The sequence below is a fragment of the Zonotrichia albicollis genome, chromosome 8 (assembly GCF_047830755.1).
Source record: "Zonotrichia albicollis isolate bZonAlb1 chromosome 8, bZonAlb1.hap1, whole genome shotgun sequence".
NCBI lineage: Eukaryota > Metazoa > Chordata > Aves > Passeriformes > Passerellidae > Zonotrichia > Zonotrichia albicollis.
Window position 1 is genome coordinate 9,811,418 of NC_133826.1, and position 23,248 is coordinate 9,834,665.

General features: G+C 40.6%; 1 protein-coding gene across 3 annotated transcripts in view; it reads left to right on the forward strand.

Moving 5' to 3' along the window:
- The first annotated feature begins 912 nt into the window (after positions 1–912).
- Positions 913–23,248, forward strand: part of TESK2 (testis associated actin remodelling kinase 2) — a 77,283-nt gene continuing 54,947 nt past the window's right edge. The window contains exons 1-2 of one of the 3 annotated variants that reach the window (XM_074545892.1): positions 913–1,243; positions 8,649–8,949. In XM_074545892.1, the coding sequence (XP_074401993.1) occupies positions 8,731–8,949 (219 nt within the window). In that variant the 5' untranslated portion in view covers positions 913–1,243; positions 8,649–8,730. Of the gene's footprint in view, positions 1,244–8,648; positions 8,950–23,248 lie in introns of those variants that run through there. The other 2 variants (XM_005482210.4, XM_014263759.3) reach the window with 2 other exon arrangements.

Here is a 23,248-nt window from a genome sequence, read left to right on the forward strand (position 1 = left end):
TAATGAGATGTTTTAGTCCTGCCGTGCTTTGGAATGGATACTTGGAATCCGGCAGTCCATCACAGCAGGAAGAAAGGTGTCTTTTTCCATACCTGCTACAGGCTGCCTACATGCGGATAAGTGATAACTTGAAAAATATCAGTTTGTATGTGAAAAATCCCAGATTTATTTCATCCTGGCAGCCGAACCCCCAGAATATGTGAGCTGGATTAAGCAGGTTCCAGGCGGGGACCGGGAGGACAGAGCCGTGTGACCGACAGGGCAGGCAGATGGGAAAAACCGGAGGAGTAAAGGCTGAAGCTGCACATCCTGGAGAGAGGAGGAGAACGGAGCAAAGGATGGGGAAACCCAGCAGGGGACGGGCAGTAAGGGGCAATGACAGCAGGGCTGCCACCATGGAGCCCAGCCGCGGCCACCGCGGGCCGCCTGCGAGGGCCTCAAGGAGGGGATGGGACCGCGACCGCGGACCAGGACCAGGACCAGGACCAGGACCAGGACAGCCGAGTGCCCACCCCATTGACAGCTTCAGCCACCCTCGCTAAAAGCACACGGTGATTGGTTGTTGCACCCGCCCATCACTGGCTGTCACGCTTTCCTACTGGCTGATTCTTTTATTTATAATCCGCCCTCAGGAGCTGGCCAATCAGAGCGAGGCGCCCGTAGCAATGCCCCCTCTTCTTCCTGCCGCTGTCTCCCGCGCGTCTCTCGGGAGTTGTTGTCGCTCCTGTGATTGGTTAGACAGCGTGTCGATCAAGCGCACACGACCAATTGGAAAGGGACATTCACGCAGACTACCTGCGAATCCCTCCGCCCGGTTTCCTTTTCCCATTGGTCGACAGGCATTGTCCATCACTCTTTGCTTGGCTTCGATTGGGTGCTAGGGAGGGGCGGCTCCCGGCCGGTTCCCGCCCCGGCGCTGTGGGCGGTGGCGCTCGCGAGGAGGAGGAGGAGGAGGCGGAGCCGGCGGTCGCGGCCCCGGGTCCCGCAGCCGGGCTCCCGCTTCACATGGAGCCCCCGCGCCGGCCGCAGCGGCGGGGCGGACCCGCGCCGGGGTGCTGAGGGGCCGCGGCTGCGGGATGCGGCCATGAAAGCCCGCGCCGCCCGCGGGCCCTGCAGGCGCCGCCGCTCAGGTAACGGCCGGCGCGGGGGCGGCGCGGGGCAGGTCCGGGCGGGTCGGCGGCGGGGAGCGGGGCCGCTCCCGGGAAGGGGCTCCCTGCTGGCACGGGGGTCTCGCCGCCCTGAGGTGAGCGGGGCGTGCCGGGGAGCAGGTGCGCGGAGCAGGTGAGGGGCGGCGGGAAAGGCGCGCTCTGCTCCGGGGGCAAGGGTCTGGCGGCGCCCGGCGCGGATCTTTGCCCGGCCGGGATCGCCTTGGAAATGTTCGCTCTGCCAAGAGGTGCGAGGGCTTGGCTCGGCTTTTACTGTTTGAGTGCAGCCCTGTAAGAATACGTGAATCACGCGTTAATGACAGGCTCGAGTGTCCGGGTGTATGTGCGAATAGGTTTGCTTTATGGCCTTCAGGTGAGACGTGCTATACAAATGTAGGTGGTCACTCTTAATGTTGTATCCCTTGGAGGGTCTGCAGGGTTTTTGCTTCAAGTACGGGGGACTTTCCACTTGTGTGTTCCTGTAAGTGGTGCTGTAACAGTTGAAAGCTACAATTTCAAGAGTAATGAATTGAATTGGAAGAGTACTGAGTTGAATTTTATTGAAACGTTTCTGTTTGCCCATCTAAAAAAAGCAACAGCTAACATTTAGGTTAGTTTATGAGAAGCCTTTGTGCTTAAATTTTTTTTTCGTCGTTGTTGTTTTATTTTTTAATAGAGATCAGAGTTCTACCATATTTTATTGTCTGCAAAATCAACAGACTTATAGTTCCATGGGCTTAATTAGGCAGTGGAATTTGCAACCTAAGATAAGAATTTTTATGAGAAACTCTGACGTGCCCTGTGGACTAGTCATAAACCTTTCCATTTAGTCATCATCCTTGGAAATTATTGTTGCATGCCAATAAAAATGTCATTTTCTGATTCTTGCAGTGTTCAACAGTAGACATGGCTGAGTAATTCCATTGTCCATTTTGGTTTGTGTAAAACCTTCCTGCAGAACGAGTAGTTTAAACTGAAGGCAAAGGTGTGTTCCCTATACCTTGTGGCAGGTGTGTGCTCTCCTGTGTTTTTTGCTTTGATTTGTTTTGTGGCTTTTTATTAGGAAGAACAGCTGGCAGCTGGGGCCAAGCACAAATTAGGGCCTACAGAGCAAGCCTTGCTTCAGTTCTTCATATTTTTGTGACTGTGGAAGGACAGAGTTAGTTCACAAGAGCTGCCCTGGTGGCACAGGCCTCCTGTAACTTAGTTATACCCTCTGATTCCAGATATTTGCTTTTGCCATTGTAATCCTTTATGCAAATGGTTTCATGGACTCATGAGAGAAATGCCAGGTTGAAGGAGGGGCCTGTTGCTTCTGTATCTGCTGCAGAAAAGAATGAAGCTTGTGGTTCACTTGCATCATAGGTTCCCTTTCTGTATTTTTCCTGTAGCAGACACCCATGCATTTGCACAATGACAGAGCCCTTTGCTGTGTCCTTGCAGTGTGGCATCTGCAAGCTGGCACAAAAATAAGAGCTCTGCTAGGCAAGATCAAAAAAAAAGGTCAGTGTTCATAATTTTTCCTTAGAGCCCTTTTCTGCTTATTAGTTCCCTAACATATTCATTTGGAGCTGTGTGTTCTTCAGTAAGTCCATCTAATAATCAGCAACTGTATCACAGCGGCTCCATCTGTTGTCTGTTGCCAAGTCCTCTTTCTGACTTAGATTGTAAGCTTCTTTTCATATGATCCTGTCACTTTTTGTTAAGTTGAACACATTGCTGGTAGGGGCTAAACCACTTTCTGGTGTGATTGTGCTGTTGGTTGCACTGGAGAAATGGAGCAGCTTTTGCAGCCAGCAGTGGAGCTGGTTGAAATAACTTTGCTTTTGATGGCTGACCTGGTGCACTCCAGGTCCAGGGCTCTCATACTATGAGTTATGTGTTTTCCATTGCACAGGAGCTTCACATTGGTGTGTAAATACCAGCAGACATCAGTGTCTGCAGTACCTTGAGAACAACGGGTTTGGGAAGCCCTGTTCTCACTTGAGAAAGTCATGAATTATTGAAGAGCAAGTTACTGTTCCATTTGTGCAGTAAACAAGGTACTCGGTGTTTCACTGTAAGGTGCAGCCAGTGACACAGCCCTGTGCTTAGTGAGGGTAGCCTACAGAATGTCTTCAGTATTTGTGGAGATGATACTTTAAGCTGGAAAATACAAATATTGACTGCCTTGTGTGGGATGTATAAATATCAGATTGTGTCCAGGTATGGAATTCAGCCTGTTTACTTTGTCTTCATCCCTCTGTCAGGCATTCATGTTCTCTTCCCTTTGCTGTTCTGGATTGTCTCACTGGCTGCATTGAAACAACAAAAGTTGTTTCCAGCCTCGTGTGAAGCCCTCAGTGCTAGCAGAGCTGTCAGCCCTCACTGCAAACCCAGCACAGAGGCTGGGGGGAAATTCCTAGATTGAGATGTTACAATGCCTGTTGGTATTAGAAGGCTTTGATTCCCTTTCTTTTTATTAAGAGCTCAGCAAATGTCAGCCTGCTGACACCTGGAAGGCATGAGCAGCTTCTCAGTGTCTCTGCTGGGCTCTGTTTTGTTAAGCAAACATAATGTATTGAAATTATCCATTTGAAGCAGCAGCTGTGTCTTGTACATGATCTACTTGAGTGCTGATTTAAGTGCAGTGGTGCTCTGTCCCCAGGCTGGAGCCTGCCTGCCCTGTGTGTGCAGTGAAACCTGGGACTGAAAGCAGGCTAGGACAGGAGTGGATTGTTGCAAGGTCCTTAGCAGAGCTTCAGTTTTGTATTGTAATTGGACCCTAGAAAATGCTGGTAATTACACTGTGGGCATAAGGATCAAGTAGTTTTCTGTTTATTTGTGAGTTTTTAATATTCTCCCTCAGTTATATTTGCCTTCTAAATATGTGCTAGAAATTATGCCTATGCCTGCTGAAAATATTTTTAAACCTACAACCTTGGCCCTGAATCCTGAGCTCTGCTGTAATAGCTGGTCTCTCTTACTAATTTCAAACTTGGCTAGAGTCACAAAATAAATGAACTGTTTGTTTCAGCTTAGCCTCTCGTGGAGGTTTGTTTGCATTATAAAACCGTGATGCAGTTCAGCAGACTTTCAGTTTCTGGAGTGGTGCAGCAGGGCTAATGCAGGTCTCTTCTGAGGAATGTCAGTTCTAGTTTGCAGGAAGCTCATGCTTTGACAGCACTGGCTAGAGCTGGGAATTATCCTGTGCAGGGGAGATGAAATGAAAGCAAAATGTCATGTAAGTGAAAATAGAAAGTATTGGGATTTTCATGTTCAAATGCACTGTTGTAACTAAGACTGAAAATTGAACCTAAAGACTTGTCCCATAAAGTATTCAAAAAGAGTTCAGGTTCAGGGTGAGCTGGGCCAAACATAACCCAAGCTCTGGTATTTGTAGCTACCTCATCTGTAAATATTTGGTATTGTCTTCCTCTCAAGGACAAGAAGCTAAGGTATGGACAAACCAAGGAACTTTCCTCTGTTAGAGCAGGTGACAGCAGCTGAGAACAAAATTGTTGAGTGCCTGGTTCTCTTTACCTGTTCAGTTGAAATTCTTTGGTTTCATTTTTAAGCATTCTTTCATTGCATTTATTTTTTTTCCTCCAGGCTAAGGACCTCAGTCAATTCAGTCTTTGGAAAAGTTCATTCTTTACATTTCTTTGAAGCCCTTCTGAAATTTGCACAGTACAACAGTGAAGTCTTCTTCCCCCCTGAGTTATTATTTTGTGGAGTGACACTTGCCAGCATCATTCCCTTAATTCCTTTGTTTTTGTAGTGCTGGCTGTTGAAGCTTCATCAGACTACAAGTTTAAATAGTTAACTCTTGGCAAATGACTTTTATCAAAGCTTTGGCATCTTGTTCTTCAGAAAAAAAAACCTTTTCAAATGAATTACATGCTTCTGCCAGATTTATTGCTTTTCAGGCTGAGTGCCTGGTGATGGTCTCTGTGTCTAAAAATGGTTGTTGTTATTAGGGCCATCTTTTAGGAAATTGTGAGTTTGACATTTGAGTGCAAATATGCACATATTTATAAAGATACTGGGGACAGAAAACCTCTTAGCAATGAGTTGAAATATTTTTTGGAAGGATCTTGTTTTATACTCTGAGGTTGAGGAGCCTAACCCATTTTTATATCTGTGAAATATAAAATGTTAATTACTGCCTAATTATGCCACCTGTTAGTTTGACACGGATGTTTAGGGTGTAACTTGATGTGCTCTTGTGGGGTTTCCATCTTTAAATAATTGCAGGCTTTGGCACTGGTTTTGAAAGGTAAATCTCTAATTAACCCAATTAATGCTGATAATAGTTGTATTTATAGTAATTTCTATGATTAAACAATCAAGGCATTCATTCAGTGAAGAAACTGATTTTAATATGATATTAATATGGATTTTTTTCCTTCAAGGTGTGTTTTGGTAAGCAAAGAAATTAAAATGTAGTAGGGCATGAAATGTTCTGAAATTGTGCTTTTTAGAAATGAGAAATGACTGAATAGGGCAGATATGCATTTTGAGAGGTAAATTTCAGAATTACTTTGTTCTTGGCATTTTTCCTGAATAAGGGTGTTAGAAAAATTGTTCTGGAAGCTAAACATTTATTAGGAAATGTATTTTCTAGTGTGTAGTGTCTTTTAACTGTCTGTTGAGCACAGCTTAAGAGTTTTTAAGCTGAACCTTAATATGAAAAAAACCACCCAACAACCTTTTAGTTGGTTACAGGATAGTGTTGGATTCTGTTCAGTGCACTTTAATTAACCATACAAGGTAGTAAATTAAAGTACCTCAGACTGACTTGACAGTCAATTAAACCTTGGTTGATTTCATTGAGAATGTGATCATTAGTGTAATTGGCCAAAATGACAGGAGGCCCACTTGGAATTGTGCCCACTTGAAATTTTCCTCTAATTCTGTGTATGCAATCCTGGGCAAGATAATGGAGCTGTATCCTAATATTTTCCAAGGATTTTGTGTAGCTGTCTGGAAAGGTAAACTCTAGCAGGCAAAAATGAAGGAATGGGTTACTTGGGAATCCAGATGGCAAAACCTTTTGGGGTTTTCTTTTGTGTGAAGTACAGTGAATTGCTTCTCTCATTGTGGAATTTGTACGGAGTTTTGCAAAGTTCACCATGTGATTTCAATCAAAAGGATGTGTATATGTGTGAGGGAGATTTTTTTCCTTTGTTAAATAGATGTAGAAATTGTGTTGAGGCCATCTTTTGTTAATGGTGTCTGGATACTTACGAGATTTAGGCTCCTCTTGTTTAATACTCATCTAACTTGGTCTGTCTTCCTCTAGTTAAAACAACAGCAGTCTTTCCTATTTTATTTTTTGAATCTTGCTTTGCCTGAGAACTTCTAGTCTTTAGTTTGCTGGGTTGCAGTGTAGATGTGTTTTCTCTCTGGGGTTCTGCACTTTCTGTGGGGTGGTGATCCTGTGGTACCCTGGGGTGCTGGGTTGTCAGGCTGTGCATTTCTGGGGGCAAATGTTTGCCTCCTTCCATGGAAACTGTCTGGTGCATGTGGGTGCTACTCTGATGAAAAGAAGTTCTAAAAAATTGTTCCTTCAATTACTGTAGGTTTTCTGGTCAGTCTTCAAAGATGGCATCTTCTGATCCAAAAAATTGTTATTACCATGGTTTCCTCTGTCTGTTCTCCTTCCATAGTCAGTTCTTTCTTTATCTCTGTGAAAAGTAACCAAAATATAGCTTGTCCTTTTCAGATCAAAAGGAATTATTTAAGTGGGCCTTGGAAACTCCCAGGCATCTTGTCTGTAGCTGAGGAGATTCTTTGGGCTATTTTTCTCAGGCTTTATCTTCCTGTGGTGCTTCTGTGCCTTTTCCAGACCCTCAAGGCTCCTGGGTCAAGAATACAAGATCACAAACTGGATCCTGCTCTGCTGTGTGCCAGTTGGCCACTGGAATCTGAAAAGGGCAGGAAGGTTAGGCATGTGGGAGTCTGCATACAAAATTCTGTAGGGAAACCATGATGTGGGATTTGAGAGAGATTAAATTTTCATATTGATGCCTTGGTGAGAGTCCCTTATACCCACTGACATCCATTTAGAGAGGTGTTAAGATGTTTGAAATAAACACCCTTCTTTTTTGGAGCGGATGAATTGCAGCCAGTCCAGCAGAGCTGATTTCTGTCAGCAGGGGAGGGAGGGCTCTGTGTGAGCCTGATGTGCTGGCACCGAGCATCCCTGAAAGAGACACTGCCTGCAAAACATGGCTGTGGCAGCACTCTGTGTTTGCACAGGACAGCTGCTGTGCCTCTGTTGCTGAGATGCTTGTCAAACACACTGCATTGTTCATCTTTGTAAATAGAAGTGTAATTGCCTGCTCTGTGGTTATTTTGCCCACCTTTTTAAAAATTATTTTATTGTTTCCTTCCCTTCTCTCTAGTTTTTCATTCACCCTTGAGGAAAAAAACGTAGCCTCTTTGTGACTGCTCACTTTGTTCAGGCTTTGTAGGTGTCACCAAATTGCTGTAAATGAACAGTGAAGTTTGGAGTAGATGAATAACTGCCTAAGTCTAAGGTTTAAAGAAAAAAAAAATTAAAATACCTGTGTTTTATAATTAAAGTTTTAAAATACCAGTATTAAAATACCTGTCAAGTTTGCCAGTCCAAGCTGAATTTGATGGGCTCCAGAGTCATCCTGATTACTTCATCATCCTCTTAAAAAGAGAAAAAATTATTAGTCCCCCTCCTTTTTTCCCCCTTTTCTCCTACTTGGCAAATGTAGCTTGTTTCCTGTGTTTTCAGTTGAACTGAAATTAATATAGCTTTAAAAAATATCTTTGTGAGGAAAATTTCTCTGGCAGATTGTTATAAGAATACTTTGAAGCAGGATTGTTGATTTTTTTTTTTTTATTAATTTGGGAGCTAGGTGTTCAGTGGGTATAACTTTGTCTTCCTACCAGGTAAGGAATTGATCTTGGAACTTACAGCTCATAAATGGAAGCTTTAGAAACAAGCTTTTGATGCTTTAAGTGAATAACTTTGCTTATGTTGATTGAAAATATTTAAAAAGGTTTTTTATAGTTGGAGATCCCTTGGTCACTGGGGGATCAAGGGATCTGAAAGTGAAATAGTTTCTTGCTGTAGCAGTAGATTGGTCACCAGCTACAACTGAAGTAGAATAAAATGTTACATTTTTGGGGTTTCCTCTGGCTCTTTTGCTTGCTGTAGCAACCAGAATTGAAGTAAAAAAGAAAGGGTTGGGGGCAAGGAATGGAAGTTGTTTGTTGCCAAGTAAATTTTGAGTTCCAAGCCTATTTGTCTCAGACTAGTCAGAGCATAGGGTATTTCCATGTATCTAAAGGAAAAGTTCATTAGGTTTCTGTTTTTACTGTTAATGTGTGGTGGTTTGTTTTATTTCTTTGCTTTTTGTGCCCCTGCTTGGATAGCTTTGTTCTTTTCTTACTCTCTTAAATGGATGAAAGCTTTATTGGAGTCCTGTCAAACTTACTAGATACCTTCACTATAATGGTCATCTCTATTTTTTTGTATTTTAGGATCCAACAAGAGTAGAGAAGACAGCACATTACCTAAGATGTGAGAAGTCCTCCCACAGTGAAATAAAATCTTGTTTTCAAAATGGACCGAAGTAAGCGGAATTCAATAGCAGGATTTCCACCACGCCTGGAGCGCGCTGAGGACTTTGACAGCAGCACTGGAGAAGGGGCTGCATCCCAGCTGGGCAGAGTTTGTACCTCTTCATACAGAGCCCTGATAAGTGCCTTTTCCAGACTTACTCGTCTTGATGATTTCACATGTGAGAAAATTGGCTCTGGTTTCTTCTCTGAGGTGTTCAAGGTGTGTTTGGTTTTTTTTTTCCTCCCAGTGTTGGTTGTTTCATGTTTGATGATGAGAATGTACAAGACTGTCAGGCAAAGTGCTTTCCACTGAAGTCAAATGGTAGTCCTTGTATTTGCTTCACTCAAAATGGGTCAGTGATGAAGAACTTTCAGGCTCCAAATATTTCTTCAATCACTCTTTCAGCTGTTTTTTTTTTGTCACTTATAATTTATTTGAGGAGTTGCAGAGCTTTTTGGGAGAAAGAGAAAAAGCTAAAAATAATTGCTTTATTTTTTGACCTCTCCCATGTCTTTTTGCATTCATGTAGTGTTAAACATGGCTGTTGATTCTCCCATATGTAAGTGTAAATGTCTTTAATTTAGCTGGTTTCTGGGTTTTGTGGGGTAGTACACATTCCTTTGGTAGTCTTTGCCTCACAACACTTAGATGCATGTGTTAAGGAGTTCCATACGTGGTTGCTGAATTTGGAACCACAGATTTTATTGCACTGAAATTACATTACAATAAACTGCTCTTCTCTGTTTCCTTTGCTGCTTATGCCACACTTCTAGCTCAAATAATCAGAGATTGGTTTGAAGGAAATAATATGAATAAGAAAATCTGATGTTGTCAGTGGCTTGCTGCTATGAATGTGGGACATGGAAAAGACCTTTTCAAAGCAATTTGACAAATGCAGTTTTATAGTGCTGTTAGTGTTTCTGCTTCTCTGACTGTTCTGGTAAGGTTTATTGTAGAGGAACAGGACGTGGAGTTGTCTTTCAGGCATTGAAAAAAATAGTCTATTTCCTTGTTCTAGTTCCTGACTTTGCATGGAGATACCCTCCACTCAGTTTTCTGGCGTTTCACTGAAATGGAAACAATCTTACAGTGTATTATGTCCATTTCATGACAATTCATCTGTTTTTTTTAAAATTGAAGTTAAACCAAAAAACTTTTTATCCAGTTTTATTGCTGTAAATAGATACCTGCGTTAGAAAATGGAAATTATTTTGATATTGCTTTAATACCCAAAGGCATTGAGATTTCCAAGTATATATTTCCTGTTGTGTAAAGGCGAGTCACTCCATGGAAGTTTTTCTGTTCAGCTAGATATATGAAATTTTAGTTTTCACTAACACAGGTTTTTAATTCTTTCAAATGGCTAGACATGAAGAACTCTATTCAGGGTGTGTAGGAGACTTGGTGCAGGACGTTTCTTCATAAAGCCAGCTTTTGTAACAGTTGAAAACAAGGGTTTGTTTGGTGTTTTTTGTTTGGTTGTCTTTTTCCTTATTTCCCTGTCTGGAAAACTTTCTGAATGTTAAATGCTTTAAAGTTCTGCATGTTACTGGAATTCATCATTACAGTTTTTCTGGTGAAGCTGCTGTGCCATATATAGAGGTACCAATAGGCTTGGGTCGTGTCTAAATAACTAGGAAATAACAGACCTCGGTTTACTTGAGAGAATTTCAGAATTCAGGTGGAGGGGAAAAGGTAGCTAAAAGTAAAGATGAATTTCCAGCATTCATGGTAATTGATTAATTTGAGAATTTGTTGACTGAGAGAAATCCCTGATACCCAGTTTATTTTTATGTACATTAACAAGTCCTCTAATTCTTTAAAAACTTTCCCCTGCTATTCTCCTTTGCAGTGAGCTAAAGCAGACATCCAAGGAGCTGGATTGAGTTGGTGGCATTACTGTGGGAGCTGTGGTGGTAGCCTGAGTATCTGGTGTCTGTTTTCACAGAAACAAGCCCAGTCCCCCTGCAGGCAGAGACTGACTGATAAACTCTTTTCTTTTGCATCAGTTTCGACCAGAGCTCTGCAGTTCTGGCACCAAGGGGTGAGGATGCATTACAACTTTATCACAGATGCAGTTCCAAAGTCGTTTAAACAGGTTTCTGTTCTGCTGCTTTATCAGCCTGACCACCTCTGTCATTAATCCTGCTGTGCTGATGATCAGATTTCATGTGAGAACCTTGATGTGCTTCCAGTAAAGAGAGCCTCGTGGCTTGCCACAGTTAAATTTCACCCTGATCTGCAGGCTCACAGCTAAATGATTGAAGTTGAGCAAAATCCAGGATAGTTCTAAACTTACTGTGTAAGTAATTTTACAGGAGCAATGAAGCCTTCCCTTTAAATGATCAAAGGTGTCTCAAAACCCAGCACATCTCAGAGCTTTTTCAATCATGTGCTTGTCCATTGTTTTGTGTCATACATTGGGCTCACTCAAGCGATTTAGCAAAGAATGCTTGGACTATTTTAAGGGTTTGAGATTTTTGTTTTGCTATGTAGTTGACAAATGTTTTTCAGTGATTTCTTCCCCTCTATCCTTTTCTATGCAAACTTCTTTTATAGTACAGTCTGTTGTCAGGGTTAGAAGTTGACTTCTCTTAACTTGTGACTAAGAGTATGTTACAGCTCGGATGTGTATGTTAATGGTCATATATGCTATAAATGATCTTTTAACATTTCTAGTGCACCTTTATTCACAAACATATTAAATTCAGAGTATTAAACTGGTGTTTTGATTTTGTTAGCCATTACTATAACGCTTTGAGTTCATGTTCAACTGAATACCAGATATTATGGAAACTAGTTTAAAAAACCTGAACTTTGCCAAAATATCAGCAATCTAGTTTGAAGCAGCTGACTGACTAGTGCCTGTTCTAAATTTCAATGGCACGTGCAGCTGAGGTTTGCTTTTAAGATCAAGCTGGGCAGAGACTGTTTGTATAAATGAACATCCATGATCCCAAACCCTTAAACTGTTGGGAAAACCAGGTGATGAAACTGTAAGGAATTGTGGGGGAATCCAAGCATTATACTGAAATGAAGTATTGCATTAGGAAATAGTTACTATTAATTATAAAATGTGTGTTTGGAACAGCAGTCAGACTAAAATCCAGGATGATCTTCTATTCACATTTACCTTCAGGTTCAGTACTAAGTATTCCAGTTGCTGTGAATTTCCTTCAGGTGTTCTTTTTGTCTCTGCAATCTATCTGTAGCTGAACTTTTGAGAGAGACTGGAAATACTTGTGACATTTCAGTGTCAAAAATGGACTTTTTGCAGTTTATCATTTGTGTGCACATGAAAACAGGAGTCATTGATCCAATATAGAATTGTACAAGGCCGAGTATTAATACAGAGAGAGGGCATTGTAGTTTTGGATGTCTTAAGATGGGTGGTGGGTGCAAAAGGATCAGTAGCCTCAAGGTGTTTGTGCTGTATGTGCTTGTACTGTGAGGCCTCCTATTTGAATACCCTGGGATGATGTTCCCCAATTCATTAATTAGTTGTTAGTCTTTATTTGTGTGGTCAAATTAATGTTCTCTGACTTTGGAAAGCGCTGGCTGATCAGGAAAGGTGTCCCTGTCCAAATACGTACCTTGTACCTGAGGCTGGGATCCTGTTTCCAGTATTTATTTAATGTCTTCAGGGTGTTTAGAGATAAGCAGCATCCAACTGTCTAATGTGAAAGGAGAAACGAGGCTGGGCTGTGCTCACAGGTATTCTGAAGAGCACATAGATAATTCTTTTTATCAAGTACTTGTAATGCCCTGAGGATAAACTGGTAGTTCTGTCACCTCTAAACATACAAATAATAAATGATGCTAGATGGTGTATAATTTATGGTATTGTGTGTCATGGGCACATTGTCATGGTGGTGGGCTTGATCTCTGGAACATCTTGTTCTAGGCTGTGGGAGGTTTAAAGAGATATTACTGATCTGGCTTTCCCAAAGTGACTCAATGGAAAGTTTTTTTTTTTGTACTTTATGGCTTCATTACCATTCAGATTAACATTTCTCTCTGTGTTTGTCTGTAATTTTGCAGGCCTTGAGGAGTCAAGTGCAGAAATGTTTAATGTCACTTTCTTCTGTTGCCTCTGACCTAGGTTTGACAGGGCTTAACTAGAATAACAGTGCAGAGTAGGAACAGAACAGTAGAGTAAGTGAGGGATTAACTCATGAGATTTAAAACCCCAAAGCTGTGAGAGCTCTCTTGACCAAAAAAAAAAAGAGTATCTGTCTTGGTGGGCATGAATATCTGTATCATGTTATACTTTGCCTATAATGTCTTATAGTTGAACTCTGTCTAAAAATAAAGGCATTTTAAACTTCTCAAACAGTTAGGGCTTGGAAGAGTTACTGGATCATCTGCACACACTGCACATCTCCTGAGGTCTTTGAATTTTACCAGTAACTGGAATTTTTGTCTAGAGCATATATTGACACCACATACAGCACAGATGTACCTCCCTTCCTGGTTTTTAAATTCAGTTCTGAATTGGAGATCTCAAAGACAATACCATGCCCTAGTTTTCTCAACAATGGCATGTAAAAACCATCCTCCAGCTTTGTGTTACACTCTTATAATGCACATCACTTGTTGCTGTCATGGCACATTAGTACCTTATATTTAATGGGTGTGGACCTCCTGTTCTGTAGCCTTAGTCCTTGTTTGCAATGAAGGTTTGCATTTGGGTATGTTGGATTTTGCTCAGATAGATTTAAGATATGAAGTGGCCTTCACTAGTTAATGAAATAACACAAACAGGGTAATGGTCCAAATGTGAAAGTTTTGGATTTTTCCAAAGTGGCAGCTGGAAGTGGCAGCTTCCATCAGGAGGAAGGCAATGCAGAAGGTTGAGGTGGAGCAGACCTGGCTTGGTTCTTGAAGAGACTCCTCTGTCTTACCCTGCTTTGTCGTGTCCAGGTGTATCTTCAGCTGGCCCTGGGAGTCTGTAACATGTTGTAGTCAGTTGTGGCACAGAGGCTGATGCCTTACAGAAGTCAATATATTGCTATTGCAAAACATGTATATATTTTACTTAATCAATTTTATTACCTAAATTGAAAATTAATGTAAATCTAGGCAGGGATGTTATGGGAGTTACTACAGTATCCTTAGCTAAGCCAGGCAAAAGTATTTCTGCTCTGTTCTTGGCAGCTACTTTTGGCTTGTCCTTTAAACTTCCATCATAAAAGATTCTGCAGCCTCCTTTGGTGTATCCAGGCTATAATTTATTATTTTTAAATGATCCTTTTATAGATAGAACCTCCCAGTTTGAGTTGTTTCTACAGCTGGTCCTTCCTATTTGCTTATTGACTCTACTAGCAACTCATTACTTACAGGGGTTTCCATTTTCCTGTGGCATTTAGTCAGAAGAGTAACATGTCTGTGAGTGTGTGGAAGGAGGGAGGCAGATATTTGAGTAGTTATAAAAATGAGCATGCAAGGAAGGGAATGCCAGTTCATATTAAAAGGAGAATATTACTACAAATAGGACATGGAAAAAGTACAGGAAAAAAGGCAAGGGACCTGCTGCTTGGTTTTCAGCCCACGCTCAGCAAAATCCCACTGCAGAAGGTGTTGGAAAGTGTCAGAGTTTGCAGACATTTTCCTGGACTGGAATCTTTATTAACTTGTATTTTATCAGATAAACAGGCACTGCAATATTTGAACTGTCCAAGTGTTTTAAATCTAAATGTGAGTCTGTGCATTATTGCTGCTCTTTGCAGGATGGCCCTTCACCTGCTTGAGCTGGAAAGGAAGAAGCTCTGGAAAAGGGATGGTACAAATTTATTGAGGAATTGAGAAAGCATCTGGAAGAATTACTTTCCATAATTTATAATTGCTTTCCTCATACCTTCTCTATCTACAGTGATTGTCACTTTGTCTTAAGGAACAAAGTAGTAACACTGACAATTTAGAAATTTGAAACACAACAAAAACATCTTTCTGCATAACCTGTAGATTTTCTGGTATTCAGGTTAAAAGTACTCAGCAGCATTGATGATGTAAAATTTCACTGGGAATCTCAAATCTTGCCCATGCTTTTTCTTTGTCCTTATGGCTTCAGTTTCAAAGTTCTCTCACTTTGTCATGTGTTGTTTTGAACATTTGGTGAAAGGTTTGTACTGGGAAAGGATCTTATTTGCCTCTGGAATTAGCAGCCTGATCAGAGGCCTAAATGTAAATGTCTGAACACTTAAGTGTTTTTCAAAAACTTTGTAAAACATTAGAGGTGAGATCACACAGTATCCATGATATTTGTGGTACTATTTGATAGGCTTAAAAGATACTTCATTTAAATTATTCTATTAAGTATTAAATTTCAAGTTTTAGACTTTAAATACTTTTCAACATTGTATATTGACTTTAGAAAAGTTGGAGAACACAAGTTGTTAACACATGAGGACAAAGAAACAATAAAACTTGGTTTAATAAATAGAGAAGTGATTCAGTGGATGACTTTAGTCTTAATGTGTTTGCTGTATAAAAGTTGTCATCACTGTGCATAAACAGACTTACAATAAGGAAATAATTATTTGAAGGTGTTCTTCAGTGTAAAGACAAAGGCATGATAAAGCCCAATGGCTAAAAGCTGTAATAAGAATTGGACTTATTTTAAAAAAGCATCTATGGGATGTGCCTACCAACTAAAAATTTTCTCTTTCCTGTTGCTTTATTAGTGATATTTGTGGCCATCTTTACTAATTTTTTAGAATGTTCCTGATTAAGTTTGGTAAAGTGTTGAGGAAGTTTTAGCTTTCAGCAGTATAATACCACCAAATTTGGAAAGTCATGGTCTAGACAATAGGAGTTTTTAAATTGAAGAGTGGGGTTTTTTTTCCTCTTGAAACTGCTGTAGCCACATCAAGTGAAATGAGATCCTTCAAGGTCTGCTTATGACAAATAGTGGCAGAAGCCATCTTTTTAGGGTGGAAAAGGAGTAGGGAATGAGTAAGTGGATTATTGTACATTTTGGTTTTGCAGATATAATAGTTGATCTTTTAGGCATGGGGAATATGCTCTGTGACTGAAAAGTGACTCCCATTTGACCAAGGCCTATCTTCCCTCCCTCAGGTGTAGAGCCATTGTTCTTGTCCCTGCCTTTTTGTGTGATGTGATGCCAGTTAGAAAAACTGACAGCAACTCTTCTTGTCCATCTATACCTTTTGGCCTGATTTTTTATAGGATTGAGTTTTAAGCTGAAAATCTTTTCCTTTTGACTAGTGAAGGAAACTCACCTTGCTCAAGGTGACAGAAGTAAGTTATTGGAGGCTAAAGGTCTCTCCTGTGAAGTTATGGTGAAACAAGCTACTAATTGTTTGGGAACACAGTCACTGTATTATGTAATTAGCCAAGGAGGCTAGAATAACCCTGAAACTTCACTTCAAACTCTGGGGTTTTATTAGAGAGGTGATTCTGATCAGTTTCTTTCTATTCTGGTTCTTGTCAGGAGTAGGAAGCTTCACCATTGTGGAACTGAGGGATAAATGCAGAACTCTTGTGAATTTGATTTTTCTCACACTGATGTGTGAAGTATCAATCCTTTGGAGCCCTTCTTCCAACTGCTAAGATGATTTGTATGGTAACCACTTAACCAGACAGTTGTCTTCCTCTTGCTAATGTGGTTTTTTTTTTTGCTCTTGAGGTGCCAAGCTGCTGTCATCCTAGTCCTTGTCACTTAATTAGCAAATTCTTTTACAGGGCATAGGCTACAGGGAGAAGTAGTAATAAATAGGCTGTGCTCCAACAGATCATTAATATAGTAATTAAAAAGCTCATCTGTGTTGTTGGTCTTTATGGATTGCACCATCGGGGCAAAATACTCACTTCCTCCCCACTTAGCAATGCTGAATTTTAATGATATTTGCATATATCTGAAGTGTAGAGCACTCTTACTTTTAGCAGAATTAAAAATGCTTTGAAATACAAGGTAGAATGGAGGGCTAACTTACATTTGCTATCTGAAACAAGTTCTGGGTTTTATTAATTTATTTTTTGTGTACAAATCTTAAGATATGCATCTTATAATCATCTTAAAACATCAGCTGAGAAAACACTGGGATTGAAGGAGTACCAGGTTGCAGATTTAATGAAAGCCTTGTCTTTAGCAGTGGTGTTGAAATATTTTAAGAAAATTTCCAAAACTATACTTCCTTAATGCTTCTTCCTACAGTTCTGCTTGGCATCACTACAGTCAAGTCTAGAACTCTAATGAGTAACACAAATTAAAACAGGGTGAAACAGTTCTTACACTATGTTTCACTTTCGCTGATTGTGTCAGACAGCTTTTCTGTTGAATAAGGAAATATTTAGGAAATATAATAGAACTACCCTGAAATCAACAATTTGTTTGAAGACTAAAAAGGTAGAATAAAAATCACTGAAACAAACTTGATGTTAAAGAATTCTGTCAGAAAAAAAGGAACATAGTTTAATGTAAAATTGTCTATTTGAAATGGATTTTTACCTGCTTCAAAACCTGGCCTCTCCTCAGCCCTGCTGAAGAGCTGATCCATGGAATGTCCCAGGTAAGTCTTTGTTGCCCTCACAAATAGAAAGAGTGCTCACAAATTCTGTCAGCACTAAGAAAGACACTGATACTGTAACAAGTACCGTGCAATAGGAGATAACCCCCATTTGGATTTGTGTTCAGTACAGTGACTGCTGTAGTTCAGAGTCCTTTGGGCCTTTGATTTCCTCCTGTCGGACAAGTGCCAATCTGGGTATCATTGTGCAGTTTTCCCAGGGCAGAACAGGTGGCATGATTCCCTTGGCACTGAAATGTTTGTGTGCTTTTTTGTCTTGTTTTCCATAATAATTTCTCAAGCACGGTTAAATGAGATCTGTTTAGTTTTCTCTTCTGGATGGAGATGTGCTGGGTTGGCAGCTCTGGGATTTTCTGTGTTTTGCCAGCTGGCAAACATGCACATTTGTGTAAGCTCATTCATAGCTGATACTGAGAGACAGGTGCTGATTTACTGTTCTTCAAATAACTGTGCTGGCACATGTCCATTGTTAACATGACTGCGCCTAGAGAACAAGAGTGCATCACTTAAAAGCTTTGTGAGACACCTCTGAGGCACCTCTCTGGACTCTTGTTTACTGGGATTGGCACCAGGGGACAGTTAAATATATTTCAGTGGTGGATTTCACGACCTGTGCCTGGGGAGTGACTGTGATGTTAGTGCATACAAATGCATATGTGTTACTGCCTGATATGAAATGCAAAAATGAAAACTGCAAATTACTGTTGGTGGCACTAAGAAAATAGAGATGCTTACAGTCAGATCCATAGGGAATGCTTCTCCACAGCTCCTTAGCAGCCAGAACTTCTTCCCAATAGATGCCTAGGCCGTATCCCAAGTGTCTCCCCGTCCGTGTGCTCCCTGTGCCGGGGAGCTGCCACAGCTGCTGTCCCTCAGAGGCTGGCACTGCCTGCGGTGGCTGCAGGGCCCTTGGCACCGGCAGCAGCTCTGCAAGGTGGGGCCCTGTGTTTGATGGCTGGTGGTGTTGGGGGTTGAGGAGAGGACAGAGCTCTGAGCCATCGGCTGGAGCGATCGATCCCGAGACAGCGTTGCTTTGTTAACTAATCCGGAGCTGACGATGTGTCTCACCCACACTGACTCACTGCTGCTGCTTTGTAACATTCACATCAGCTGCCCGCAGTTAAATCCTGCAAATCCAATTCCTGTGCTTCCTAGCCTTTACAGGCCGTGAGGAGACATAAGAAATTGCATGGCATATTTAATTAGCTGCTTGTGTAAGAACCTAACTCTCAAGAAAAGCAGTTTCATGAAGGCTTAAATAACAAGAAATGACTTAGAATTTTTGGTTTTGGCTGTAACCTGATAATTATTGACTGTATCAATTTATAAAAGCTGAAGTATCTTCAAGTAAGCAAAATGTGGCTTCTTCCTGCTCCTTGCTCTCTTTTTATTTGTGGTTGTGATCAAGTTCTAAGTGCTGTGATTATAACAGCAATAGCTGTATGTCAGTGGGCTCTGTTCTGAAAGGTGAGACAGACTTCCTTACTTTTGCATGGTGATGTTTATTTGAAAGATTTATAAAGGAAATCTAAGGAAATTATTTCTGTCCCAAACAGAACTTTCAAGGCTCCCACAGAGTTTTGAAAAGAAACCCCACAAATGTGTTTGAATACCAATGACGAGATTATTGGTGTAGTAGGGGGACTGTGTGCTCACTGCCAAACTGTTCATATACTGTGGAAGTTAGAAGATACAATTTCTGTGTCAGGAAAACTCAGTCCAAAGTATTGATTTCTTCAAAATCATCTGCAGATTATGTAAGTATCATTATCTTTTATACAGGATAAACCCATAGTAACATGGGAAATATTTAACCATAAGTATTAAAAATTAAATGGGAAAATAGGAACAGAGATATGATATCTGATTATCTATTATCCTTGGATGTTACAGCAGTCATTTGCAGATGTCAGTCTTCCAGTTTTCTGCCAGGTAGATAATATCACCTCAATTTTATAGACCAGTTAGGTAACAAAAGAAAGGGAGTAGCATGCTCAGTGAGCTGAGGATAGCTAACACTGAAAATTGGGAATAAGCTCTCAGTTATGAACTTCAAACTCATTATTTCTTTTTCTTCCCTAACTATAATATTACTCAGGTATAAAGTACATGGCTGAGCTGTTTGCTGAGGCTGTGGTAAAGCAGTGCTGATCCAGTGTCTGTGTTCCATGTCCTGGATTGCAGAGGAAAGTTTATATGGTTACATTCTGCTGAACTGGCTACAGAATCAGTCAACTTCTCCACCCTGGGCTGTGCCTGTTTATTTCTCATCTCAAACTGTGGAACAATAGTCCTCTGATCAATTTGTGCTTTCTCTCAAAATAAGACTGTAGTCTCTTTTTTGCCTTTATGGCTTGATTGAGATCAAGTTAATGGCAGAGGCAGAGATACGTGCAGATTCCTATCAATAAATGGTTTGTTTAAAATAAAAAGGTGCTCTATTTTGGACCCTGGTTCTAGATTACAGTGGGCAATGAAGAAAAACAAAATACAAAAGAAAAATTTAGGGTTTTTTGGCACACAAGTGGATTTACAAAGTACTGCTGTATTACTGATTAGAAATTCACTTTAGTTTGGAAAAAAAAGGGATAATTTGACCGTAGGTGTGGAATATTCTCTAGTAATTGAATATTTCTTTGCTGAATTGGTGGTGCTCAAAGTTACTAAAGTTATCAAATTAGTACTTTTGTTTGACTGATACTGAGCTTGTGTACTAAAGGGAAAATGGTAAAGTCTCCAGCTTTTTCTGTGTATTTCTCTCAACTCTTTTTAGCATTAGAAATTAATAGAATCACAATTACTACCAGACTTCTGAAAGGTTTTGGGGTTTATTTTGTGCCTAGTTTCTGTAGATCTTCTGAACCTGTACTAAAGCTCTTGTAGCAAATGCTGACTAGTTTTGTTTGGCTAAGTTTTGTTACGTTTGGCATGTCTCTCTTCTTGCTGCAAGAAGTTGTAGTATAGTGACATTCTGCATTACTGCTCTGAAAACAGCCACAACCCATCTGACTCTCTGGCATCAACACAGCAGCTTACTATTATCTGAACTGGTGTATTTCTTTCAGCTTCTATTTGTCATTGCAAATTTTCCTAGTGATATGAAATTTTTGATTTGATACAGGCGTGACTGCCATGAGTATGTGTGTCTGACAGTGGGTACATTTTAATGTTAAGATAAACTTTTCAGGAAACAGTCTTATAAGCACTATGATCTGAGCTGAAGAGCAGGTTTTTCTTTGCTGAAGGAAGCTTTTCCAGTCAACCATAGATTTAAGGCATTCTTCTTACATATTCACCCTCAGGGTGTGAATATGCATCCCTGTAAGTGTGATGACTTGGTGACTTGACTTGGATAAAATACAGCTGACCCTATGTTTTTTAAAAATATTTCTTGTGCTGTCACAGCAAGGAAGTAGTCTGTGTTTGGGAGAAGTTTTGTATCAGAGCCAAATTGCTGGTTTGCTTCCCTGTGAAAGAGTTTTTCCTGCCATTTGGTAGGCACTCTTATGATGAAGCCTTTTCTCTCTGACAGTGATTACTGCTTTATCTCACGTGCCTCACAAGCTTTATTGTTAACTCAGTTAATCAAAATTGAGTTGTGTAAAACATGTAGTGCGAATGGCCTAGGATGGTAGCTAAGGGAATGCCTTCATCTCTTCTCATCAAAGAGAAAATCCTTGTAAATCAAATGAAGACAGAGAAGCAAATGCAAGGAAGGTGAAATATTTGGACCAGAGGGGACTGCTTTAAAAATGGTGTTTTGGATACATGGCAGCAAAGGTGAAGGTAAAATGGCCAGATGAAGACCAAGATGTGTGAAAGAATGAACAAAAAATTGGTGTGTGTGCTAGAGCAGCAACATGATTTTATGGAGTAGGCTGTATAAGTAAAGATCTGTAAATGTATTTAAGCAGTGAGGCTGGATGCCAGAAGGAGGGGAAGGTAAGGAAAAACTGGAAAGCAGTCAAATCAAGTTTTGGAAGAGAACTGTGACAAAATACTTCCACCTATATAATGATGATTTGGAAAATAATGAAAATGCAGTGAAAAACTAGGAGCACAGCTGAAAGCTGTGTTGGCAGATTTACAATATCAGTATTAGGAAATGTTCTTCAGATGTTTATTCCAGGGCCACCTGGAAAGGTACAGTGAATGCAGATCAAAAAGGCTTTGTGAAAGATGAAATCAGGCTAGATTTCAGCTGTTGCTTAAAAATACCTCCCCTTCAGTCCAGCAAAAATTAGAAGTAATATAAATGTTTGGATTTTCAGAGAACCCTGACAAACGTATATGATGTAATAGATAAATAATAATCTAAAGTATATTTAATTTTTTTTAACTATAAAGAGCTTTACAGCTAAGCAGCAAGCTGAACATTAAACCCACGAATTTTTGCATGATAATCCTCATGAACTTTATTTAGTGACTACTTCTCTGGAATGTGAGCCCTGCTGAATCACTATTATGAGATTTCCTTTAAATGCATCACTATTTTTTTACCTGTATCCATGGCTTCCTCTACTTCCCACTTGATTCTGACAAAAGGGGTAAGGATCAGAACATGGTCTGATGTGAGCAGAACCACACAGGTAACCATGGCCAGGTCAATGTCCAAAGTGCTTTGATCCTGGGAGAATCACCGTGCAAAGGGACAGTTTAACTGCCTGTCAGCAATAAAACAGGGAGGCAATATCTGGTTGCTGTGACCTTGGAGATGGAGTCACACACATAGGTAAGCAGACTGAGAAAGCAGCTGTAGGATTGTCAGAATGTTTCTAAGCAGAGAGCCATGATCCAGACATGGCTGAAAGGTTATTTGGTCTGATATGCAAGGGGCCATAATTAATAATAATGTCAACAGCTTTGAGAGCTTCACAGCAGCCTGCAAGTTGCATCAGTGAGAGGTTTGAATTGCATGAGTGAATCCCTGTTTATGTTGAGTATACAGGCATATGCTTGAGGCAAACTGCCTTGTAAACAAATGTTAAATTGGAACAGCAGTATTGCCAAAATATTTACTAATTTGCCTTCTGGAGTCAGGTGGTTGAAGCATGACTTCCATGCTTTTATGGCACAGAGGTGGCCTGAAAGAAGAAGAAGGATTAAAACTAAACAGTGTGCAGGGCTTTGGCAAGGCATGCCAGGAGAGACACAAATTTTGTCTAGGGGATGACTGATGGGCAAGTAGGCATGGAGGGCAGAGCTGACAGCTCCTTCCATGTTGATAATTCAGTTTGACTGAGACCTTAAAGACAAAACCTGTCAGATCCTTGTTGTCAGTTTGTTCTTGCCATAGCAATGCTATTTGCCAGTTGTGCTTCATGGTTAGTCTTAGGTGTATTCCAGGTGATTAGCATTGTGCTCCATAATTTATAAACTGATAGTTGCTTTTATTCATAATATTGAGTATTGTCCTCTTGAGAAAGATGCCCTCTCACCTCCAGTTCTGCATCTTCCTCTTTGCTTAAAGGATAGCTAACAAGAGAAGAAGAGTCTCTTTTTTCCCTTTCTCCCTTGGTTTGATTTGGAATTTTGCTGTTCTGTCAGATCTTGTAGAAATACATCCTCCAACATCAGAAGAATATACAGAACCTAAAATTGCTGGTGTTACTTTACTCTGTTCTTTAAGTGAAACAAAGCATAGTGCTATGTTGGGTACTATTTAGAGACCAGATAACTGGACAGACTCTGCTGCTCTATGTGTAAGAAACTCGAGAAATTTCCAAGCATGAGGAATATGATTTTATAAAACAAAAAAAAAGAAAACCTTACTGCCCCTGCCACCAAACCTTGTTCAGTGTCTCAAGATGGGAAAGACTGCAGGATAGCCTAAAACAGAGGATGAAAAGTTTTGTCTTTGTAAAAGCAGCTCATTTTTCTCTGGATGTGCAGGTAGTGCTATGGACAGTCAGACCTTTGAGAAGCACTTGTTGGCCACTTCTTGTTGCATATCAGACCTGAATATCCAA